The following is a 10,054-nucleotide window of genomic DNA, read 5'->3' as shown; positions in this document are numbered from 1 at the left end:
GTGTGTGCGCTTTGTTTTTTTAAAAAGAAAGTGAGTGAAATTGTATGGGTATTATGTTTGGTTTCCAAAGAAAGTGGGGGAAAAATAAGAAAAGAAAAGAAAGTTACTTCTATGTTTTTTTTTTTTTTTTTAAAATAAAAAAATCTTACTTTTTTTGCCATCTAAACACTAACATGGCACTTTGATACTAATAAAATATTGTTTTATTCTAACTAAGTGACACATAAGCAATATGCTAACCACGTTAGAATTTTTTTCGTGAGATATATAATCACAATACTCAAATTGAAACCATTTCAGAAAACCCAAGGATTAAAATTGAAAAAAAAAATCAAGGATAAAAAAAAAAATTAAAAAAAAACTCCATAGATATAGGAACAAAAAGTGAATTCTACTCTAATTTTAAAATTAAAAAACTCTATAGATTAAATAGTTGTTGTTCTCTAATTGGTTTGATAATTTGTAAGTATAAAAGTATAAAAGAGACAATGTAATATATCAGTGATTTTGAATTTACTCAATTAATTAATTTTTATTATTAGAAATTGAATTTTTTTTAAGGTAAAAAGATAGCTTTTATAATTTATGATTATGCAACGTATGCATCACTCGCCAATAAATTTGCTATTGGGGGTGGACATTTCCTCATCCACATTAAACAATCTTTTTTTTTTTTTTTTAATAGGCACATTAGACAATCTTAAATTAATCTAATTAAAAATTATTGAGTGTTACAATATTAACAAAACATTACATTAGGTTTAACCAAACTTAGAATAAAAATCATATAGGGTATTCCCCTTTTAGTTTTCATCAATCACAATTTATCATTTTTCTTTTTTGGCAATTTAAACTTTGGTTATTTTACAATAAAATATGAAGGATAAAGACTGCAATTGGTTAATACAATTACAATTATCTATACACACCTTGGAAGAAGGACCTAGATGGCTTAAACTTGGGTTCTTAGCTTATTAGAGGATGGGTTTGTTGAGAGGGAGAGAAATAGGTAAACTATTGATGCATGCCTCTATCCCTATCACTCTTGCTTTTCTTGAATTTTTGTGTCTTTCCTTTCTTTTTTACTTTTTTTTTTTCCTTCCTTCACTCTACCTCTATTTCTGCTATGGTTCCTCCTCATTTTCACTGTTCACAACTATGGCCTTTTATACTGCCTACCGTGACAAGATTTATCATTTTTACCCCTCAATCGCTTTTGGCTCGTTGTGGGTGTCCTTCCAAGATTGCCCCCTAGCCTGCCGGCTGCCTAGCCACTACCATTGCACCGTGTTGGTTGCACCACGCTTCATTCCTAGACAAAAGTGGTTTGTCTTGTCTCTTACCTCTCTTTATTTTCACTATTCTCATATGGATAAGAGTTAAACCTTTCCCTCACCTACCTCTATGGCATGCATCTAGTGGTTCCAACTCATATTTATTTCTTTTGGGTGAAATGTCATCCCAGTAGGACATTTCTCCCTAAAGAAGTTTGAGCGAGAACCCCAAAATAGGTTCCCCTTTCTCCCTATAGCCAGACCATACCCTTTCATACCCTTGACCATGGCCCACCTCCCCTGTATTGGCTGGATACAAATTGGTGGTGCCTGGGCCCTGTGTGTATGCTCCACTTCTGTTTGAATCCATTATTTTTCTAGCCTTCATGCATTTACCACAACCTATGCATTTGTCTGATTCTACTGTACATTCTGATAGCTGTTTAACTCTTGCGACGTGAAAGATACATGGGCCTTTGGGCTCACGTTCTCTACTTTCCATCTCTTCTTTGGACTGGGCATTACTTTGGTGCAGACCCTCTCCTTCCTGCCTGGCCCATGTCCTCTTCTTTCCAGTGTTTGTGGGCTTCTTGGCTGGTGATCTTTCCATGCCACTATACTGCTCATGCTATATCATTACCTCTTTTTTATTTCCTTATTACTTAGGGGCTTACAGGCTGATGCTCCCGACAGTCCACTTTCCACATCTTTTCTTCTTTCGGGCTTTATTTTGACCACATTCCTGTTGTGCTAGCCTATTTCAGTCCTCGGGCTTCCTCGGCCCATTTACTTCTTCTTTACCTCTTTTACTCCTATGGGTTTTTGCTAAATCCTTTGGGCTTCCTCGGCCTAACTACCACATCCTTACCTCTTATTACCTTTCGGGTTTGTTGGCCTTTAAGCCATCCCTATGAACTTACTAACTCATATCTTGGGCTTCCCCGGCCTATTTACTTATATTTTACTCTTATTATTCCCATAGGTTTACTATTTCATTTCTCGGGCTTCCTTGGCCCGTTTACTTATTTTTTACCTCTTTTTATTTTTGCAGGCTTGCTGACAATTATTCCTACCATTCCGGCCAACTGGGCTTTACTTTACTTATTTACTCTTCCTATTTCCTTCATATAGTTAGGCTTCTTCTGCCATTGGGCATTTTGTCAAAAGTGGGCATCAACAAAGATACTATAAGTTTTATTTCATAACCTTTACAATTTGATGTGACAATGAGTGTTTTTGATAAGCTTCAAAATATAATAAATGAATGTCTGATTTTTTTAATTTTTTTTAATTTTTTTTTTAAAATTTTTTTTTATGATTGTTGACATATTAGTTTATAAAATTTATAATGGCTTATGTTAGGTTCTAAGGAATTAGGAACTAATGTATTAGAACTTCAATTTGTAATGTTGGCAAACCATGATCAAAACATTTTAGTCTTGTTTAGACTTGCTCAAAATGTATTTATATGTAAAGTTGGAATCGAGTGTTCTACAGGATTTACTGTGTAAATTTGTCTGGCTCGATCGATCGAAAATTAGGCTTTATCAATTGAAAGTCGTGCAAATTGTTTTTTGCAGAATTTTCCGACTCAGCCCAAGCCTGTTTGACGTGTATGTTTTGTCTTAAGTATAAAAGGGAAAACCCTAACCACGTTTTGTGGTTGCTTTTTATGTTGTGTATGTGAATCTTTTGTGAGATTTAGAGGTGTTTGCCTTCACACATACTTAGGGTTATCAAGAATCAAGACTATGTCAAGAACTTGATGATCGTTTCAGTTGCTGATTCAATAGTTTAAAGATATACAAGCAGGAGTGCTTGTGCTTGTTGGGAATCCAAGAAAGAAGTAGTCTGTGGACTCGGAGCTGTCACGTGGTCGTGGTAGTAAGTTTCCTACTCGAGGTAGTAATAGGATGTTAGTGGTTTTCCTAGATCATCATATCTTTGTATTTTTCACTTTCCGCACTTTACTTTGATATGATATATTTGTGTTAACCTAGATTTGATAATTTGACTAAGTAATCACTTGGCTAATTAACTAGGTTAATCTAATTGTGTTTTAAGGGGTCTAAAAACAAACAGCTTAATATCACTAATTTTCTTATTAAAAAAAAAAAAACACTAAAACTACTACTAATTTTTCAAAATTAAGATCTCAAAAGCGAAATGCAAATCGTATACCAAACTAACTATAGTGCATTGGTTTTCCAAAAAAAAAAAAAAACTATAGTGCATTGGAATCCACATGTTCCCAATTTTTACTCTGATGTGTTTTCTTTTTTATATGGTTAGGGAAAAAAGTTGGGTTCCTAATCACATGACTAGCTATTATTGTAGGAAAAAAATTATACTTATGTTAGATTAGATTATAACCCATAATACATTACCACCTAAAATATGTTGTGAAAAATGTTATAAAAATGTTGTCAAGATAACATTATTAATCTTTATTTACACTAAAAAATTAATTGATGTCTTGATCTAATAATAAGGAATTATTATCAGAAGCGGGCAGTTAAAACTTTCTTAAAAAAAGAAAAAAAGAAAAGAAAAGAAAAGAAAAAGTAAGTAACATTACCAAAATAAATCTCTTTCTTAAAAAAAAAAAAAAAAAAAAAAATCTTTTTCTAACAGTGCCGTTTCTCACTCCGTCCCCGAAACTTCATGGTAAAAATGTATAATACAAACACTTCAAATTAAAACATCACAAGCTCACGTTATTTTATTTTCGATCAGATTTCTACTTTCCCAGACCCCCACAGGTACTCTCTCTCTCTTTCTCTTTCTCTTTCTATTTCTCTCTCAAAATTTGTATGAAAAATTAAATAAATTAATAAATAATGCGTGATTGAATCTAGCTTTCTGACCCACAAATCGGTTCTTCAAGAAAATTGAAATTTTTTTGTTTCATTCACCATCACAAAACATTAACTTTCATATAGATTGTTATTCTAAGTTATTGGAAACTTTATTTTTTTCATGGAAAATACTATTTTAGCTTTGTGGGTAGGTAAAGTTTCGTACTTGAAATTTAGTTTCTCCAAAACAAAACCCTTTATAGTCATGAAACCGAGGTTTTGTGTAATGGAATATATGCACAAAACTAATGGGACAATGATTTTTTTGGAAAAAAATTTTATTTTTATTTTTAACTTCAGAATTTAGCTTTAATTTTCTTATGAATATTGTTTTTTTTTTTTGGTTCTAATGAATTAAAATGAGAATTTATCAAATTTCACATAATCTCTCTCTTCCTTTGTATGTTGGGTATAGACATGTGAGTGAAGTTGATTGAGAAAAGTGAGTGGTTGATTAATATAACATAGTTGGGTACAATTACAAACTAATAAGCTTAAGTTTTGAGTTGAGTTGCGGCTCTTTTACGTTTCATTTAAAGGGGCAACCTTTTTTTTTAAAAAAAAAAAAAAAAATTTATTTACTATTTAATACATTACTCAATTGATTTCCTCTAATTTCTTTTATTGGTTCAAGTTATTTCATCATGATGCTTATGTATCCTTTCTAAATGACCTTATTTCATTGTTGCAGCTTATAGATTTCCAGTCATGTCTTGGTGCACGATTGAGTCTGATCCTGGTATGCTTTTGAGAATAGTGCATTGTTTGTTCCTTTTGTTTTAGTGATTTTGCAAGATTCTCCTTTATGAGATTCCTTCTAATGAAACAACCAAGAGCTTTGTAGCTCAAATTAGTTAGCAACTATGATGTTTTCAGTAGAGATATCTAGGGTTCAAATCCCCCCCTCCCTCCCCATTGTAATATTGAATTAAAAAAAAAGAAACAAAAAGATTCTTTCAAATGAAACAGATTAGTTGATGAAATTGAAATAAGCTAAATCTTGAAGATTGAAAGAAATCTATTATAGGTAACTTCAATCCATCATTTTTTGATTTTAGCCCGAGGTGGGTGATTTATTGTTCATTGCCACCCTTGATTGTTTTATCATGAAGTCCTTCAAGGTACTATGGTAGAGCTCTTTAGCAGTTTCATTTTAGGCGTGAGAACTCCTTCCCCTGGGGTCATTTATCAGTTAGTTTCACTTAATGCATTAGATTTATGAAAATATAAGAATCGTCGAGTTGTTTCACTAACTAGATATCTTAAAGCTTTGGTCAACGATAGTAAATTCTCATGTGTCCTTGAGGAAAAAAAGAAAATCTCTAGAAGAGGAGAGAGCATTTGTATAATTTCTGATGGGAACCTTAGGCTCATAAAGAAGCAGTTTAAGTTCTGAGTCTTCTGCTGGAGGAATTGGAACTTGCCTCCTTTCCTTTGTTTTTGTACACATTCTGTTTATTGATAAGAAATTTATAGAGTTTCTGACAAGGATTTTTCCTAGAATTTCTTTTTGTACTAAATTTCAAATGATGCTTTTATGTATGTGCATATGTCTTTTCTGGGTTTTAATGGGGACCTTGTTTCTAAAATTCGTGCCTTGCATTCCAGGTGTTTTTACGGAACTTATACAGCAGATGCAAGTAAAAGGTGTGCAGGTAATTGTTTTGGATTTATATGACATATTTGGCTAATGTTTTTGAAAGCTCACCCAAGCTCTTTGTCCAAATGGATTTGCCAACCTACTAAATTTTTGAGTAATATTTCAGTGCGGGGTTTTGTTTGATAGGTAAGAATAATTTATTGAAAAGATGCCACTTCATGAAAAAAGACACGAAGTAGCCTAAAGAATTACATCATAAAAAAAATTTCTGCATATGAATTGACTTTATGAAAGATGGAAGATAATTACTATCTGTAAGACTCAAAGCAAAGAACCACTCATAAAGAGAACTAATTCAGTGCTGCTGCATTATCTGGAATATTAATTTGGACCGGCTCTATGCAGCAGAACAAATTTGTATAATCTGGAAGTATGTAGTGAAATGTGTTGTGAGAAAATGAAAAATGAGTTATTTAAAAATAGAATTTTACAAGATTAGGGACTATGTTCCATGAAACAAGAGCTTACTTTTAGTATGCAGTGTTGACCAGTCCAAACCAAATGGTCAAATAAATTCTGAATGCATGCCAACTTAGGCCCCTTTTTAGTGAGCTACTTTCTTTTAGAAATGGAAGTTCTTGCCTAATAGGGTTTCATGTGTTCCATATGAAAACTTTTTTATTTATTTTTTATTTTTATTTTGAGAAATTCCATATGAAAACTTGAGTATGAATCCCTTGGTGTCATTGTCATTTCACATATGCCTTTTAGGAAGCCTTCTCCACTTGGAGAATTTTTTTGGCTGCTTCAGTGATCAGTGGGGAAGATGCTCATTTGTCTTAGTCTCTTAGATAATCAAGGTCTGTATTAAGAAAGGAAACATGTAGTGGATACTGATCCAGAGTGCATCTTGGTGGTTCTTTTACAGAGGAAAGGTAATAGAGAATTAGGAAGTGCATCAACAATCAAATTTGGATTTTAAGTAATTTGGGGTTCCTAAAAATCTCTTTGATTGGAGAGGAACTTGAATAATAGTCACAGAATTTTAAGGGTTAGATGGCCACATTCCGATTTCTTAATCCACCTAAAAGGCATTTTTCAAATCTCACTTGAAGTTTTTTCTCAACTTTCAATATTGCACTGCCGCCATTACCATATTGATACCATTCCTCAATTCCATTGCCCAACACACAGCCATCATTGTCCTCCACCCCACCACCACCCCACCAAACCCCCCCCCCCCCCCCCCCCCCCCCCCCCCCCCCAAAAAAAAAAACAAGTTATTTATTATTTTTTCCACTCAGGAAAAAAGAGAGGCCACTATGTCAAGGCATGCTTTGAGGCAGAAGCTCACATGTTGTACATTGTGGTCTCCCAGAATCAAACTTTCAATGAGGTGCATCATAAGCACAAAATAAGTTGAACTTAGATCTCAGTTGCTTAATTGTTTGATCTCACTGTAACACTGTTAATACTACTGACACCACTACATGTTGCACTAGGCACCATCCACGTACATGTTAGTTGAACTTTGAAGTTGCTTCATTTAAGCATGCTGTAAAATCGTTATATTAACATAAGTGTTAATCAGTTTTACTGCAGTCTTTGAAGTTTTCTTATACTGCAGCACCATTGCTTTTGGTTATTAGGGATTCTGTGTGTAACTTCTTTTTTAAAATGTTCATGATAGGTTGATTTTCTATGTCTCTGTTTTCTTCTTTTGGATGCAAAGGTTGTACATCTTGTTGAGACAATTCTTTGCATCTATCAACTAGCTGTTGGAACATGTGATATGTGTGATATATATTTGCAACTGGTAACAGTTTTAGAAAGAATACATTTTAGTGTTAGTGCGATTAAAGCAAAGGAGATGACACCTTATTTGATAATCATGTTAATGAGAGAGAAGAATTTATAGGAAAATTCCAATGTACTTGGTTTGGCTATTTATTTAATAAAAGTTCTTACGTTATTTATCAAAAAAAAAAAGAAAAAAGAAAAAAAAGAAAGAAAAGAAGAATAGGAATTGTGGAACAGATTTGAAGAAATTTGGTCCACATGGGTAGAAGATTAAGGGCCAAAAAACTGAAGACATTTTTTTAGAGGAGATATTGAAGAGATAAAGAAATAATAGTAAAAATACTGTGATATCATTTTTTATATTACAATGTATGGATTAACAAGTTCGAAGCTTGACATTAACTTAGTGCTTAGGTTTATACAATGGCATAGATAACAAGGATAAATTAAGATAGAATTTGAAATGAAATATGTGGTTTGAATTCCAATAGCATATTTCATTTTAGAATACATGTTTTTTAATTATTCATTATTTCTTATAGATTTTACTCCAGATCCACCAACCCCCCTCTCCCCTCTCCCCCCCCCCCCCCCCCCAAAAAAAAAAAAAAAAACCCAACCCACCCATAAAGGGGCGTTAGCAGTATCTTTTCATGTGTTTGATGACGATTATGCCTTGATGTGTCTTCTCAGGTAGAGGAGCTATATTCATTGGACCTTGATTCTCTGAACAATCTTAGGTTTGTTCTAAGTTCTAACGTCTCATTGTCCTTTTTACTTTTTATCCCTTTGCAGGCTTGCACATGTTAGCTGTAATATTTATGCTTGAAATTTTTGCGGACCCCCCCCTCTCTCATTCCTCTCTTTACTTTTCCCCCTTGAAATTGCAGGCCTGTATATGGGTTGATTTTTCTTTTCAAATGGCGTCCTGGGGAAAAGGATGATCGTGCTGTAATTAAGGACGTAAACCCTAATTTGTTTTTTGCAAGCCAGGTCAGTTTCCCCTTTTTTTGGAATAAGTAAGGTCAGTTTGCCAGGGATTCACTTTTGCCCTTAATAAGTTTGCCCTGATCTTAAATTTATTTTGATCACTTATTAGGTAATCAATAATGCTTGTGCAACACAAGCAATCTTGTCTATCCTCTTGAACTGCTCGGATATTGATATTGGCCCAGAGTTGTCAAAGTTGAAAGAATTCACAAAGAATTTTCCCCCTGAACTAAAAGGTTTGGCTATCAATAATAGTGAAGCCATACGTACAGCCCATAATAGTTTTGCGAGGCCTGAGCCTTTTGTTCCAGAGGAGCAGAAGGCAGCTGGCAAAGACGATGATGTGTACCATTTTATAAGCTATTTGCCAGTTGATGGAGTTCTGTATGAGCTTGATGGATTAAAGGATGGACCCATCAGCCTTGGTCAGTGCTCTGGTGGGCAAGGTGACATGGATTGGCTGCAGATGGTGCAACCAGTTATCCAGGAACGCATTGAAAGGTATTCCCAGAGTGAGATTAGATTCAATCTCTTGGCAGTCATCAAGAACAGGAAGGAAATGTATACTGCAGAACTCAAGGAGCTCCAGAAGAGGAGGGAGCGTATCTTGCAGCAACTGGCTGCCCTACAGCCAGATAGAATGGTGGGCAATAGTAATGTTGAAGCACTGAACAAATCTCTTTCAGAAGTGAATGCTGGGATAGAAGCTGCTACTGAGAAGATCTTAATGGAAGAGGAAAAGTTCAAGAAATGGAGAACAGAAAATATCCGTAGGAAAACAATTACATACCCTTTTTGTTCAACTTCCTCAAGATTCTTGCTGAAAAGAAACAGTTGAAGCCTCTTATTGAGAAGGCCAAGCAGAAAACAAGCAACTCTAGGTGAAGGGTATTTGTGGTTAATTATATCATGTGTTTTGTGAATTTATTCTGGCTTGAAAACATCTGAAGCACATGTTTTCTTATTTTCCCATGGTTAGCTTAAGACATCTGAATTTCTTTTTAGGTGAACCTATGCCAAAATTTACTTGCATTTCTTAGGTAATGAAATATGCACCCCTGGAAAGTGGGAATGAGAGACAAATCCATGATGGAACTTTATTGGTAGAATGGTTCTTGTCTTGAATATCTCTTTTTATTTTTATATTTTTGGTAAGAAACAGAAAATTCTACTGAAGATTTTTTTATTTTTTATTTTTATTAAAGGTGCAAGATATTGGCAACTTCCTTTGGTAAGTGCAAAATCAACAAAACTTGGGATCCTTTGGCTGGATGGAATGCCATCCAGTTTTATAATCTCAAGCACCCTGGAAAATTAGAGTATAAGGTCACTAGTAAGCAAATGAACTTCTTGAGAACTGCTTATTACATGCATGTAAAATTCATAAGAGCAGTGTTGTAGGCAAAACTCTTGCATGCTCCGGGCACATGAGACATGTTGTAGGCAAAACTCTTGCATTCACTGGCCATATGAGACGTATGTCTCATGCGCCTGGCATATGAGATACCGGCATGTGTTGTAGAGGCCTGAAA

The 10,054-nt window shown here is 34.2% G+C and overlaps 1 protein-coding gene across 1 annotated transcript; it reads left to right on the top strand.

Annotated features, from left to right (window-relative positions):
- Window positions 1–3,918: 3,918 nt before the first annotated feature.
- On the top strand, window positions 3,919–9,631 carry LOC112041173 (ubiquitin carboxyl-terminal hydrolase 2). The gene is made up of 6 exons (XM_024074075.2): window positions 3,919–4,036; window positions 4,824–4,871; window positions 5,741–5,787; window positions 8,226–8,272; window positions 8,423–8,525; window positions 8,632–9,631. The coding sequence occupies exons 2-6, from the start codon at window positions 4,841–4,843 to the stop codon at window positions 9,358–9,360; spliced, it is 957 nt and encodes a 318-aa protein (XP_023929843.2). The 5' UTR covers window positions 3,919–4,036; window positions 4,824–4,840; the 3' UTR covers window positions 9,361–9,631.
- Window positions 9,632–10,054: the final 423 nt, after the last annotated feature.

The sequence above is a fragment of the Quercus suber genome, unplaced genomic scaffold, assembly GCF_002906115.3.
Source record: "Quercus suber isolate HL8 unplaced genomic scaffold, Cork oak 2.0 scaffold_1, whole genome shotgun sequence".
Lineage (NCBI taxonomy): Eukaryota > Viridiplantae > Streptophyta > Magnoliopsida > Fagales > Fagaceae > Quercus > Quercus suber.
This window is presented reverse-complemented; position numbering and strand designations above follow the sequence as displayed.

Excerpts from the sequence above, each read along its gene's own strand:
- LOC112041173 (XM_024074075.2), top strand. The coding sequence starts at position 4,841 with ATGTCTTGGTGCACGATTGAGTCTGATCCTG. Across the intron at positions 5,788-8,225 it reads TGCAAGTAAAAGGTGTGCAG|GTAGAGGAGCTATATTCATT; the intron begins GTAATTGTTTTG and ends GTGTCTTCTCAG. Across the intron at positions 8,526-8,631 it reads ATTTGTTTTTTGCAAGCCAG|GTAATCAATAATGCTTGTGC; the intron begins GTCAGTTTCCCC and ends ATCACTTATTAG.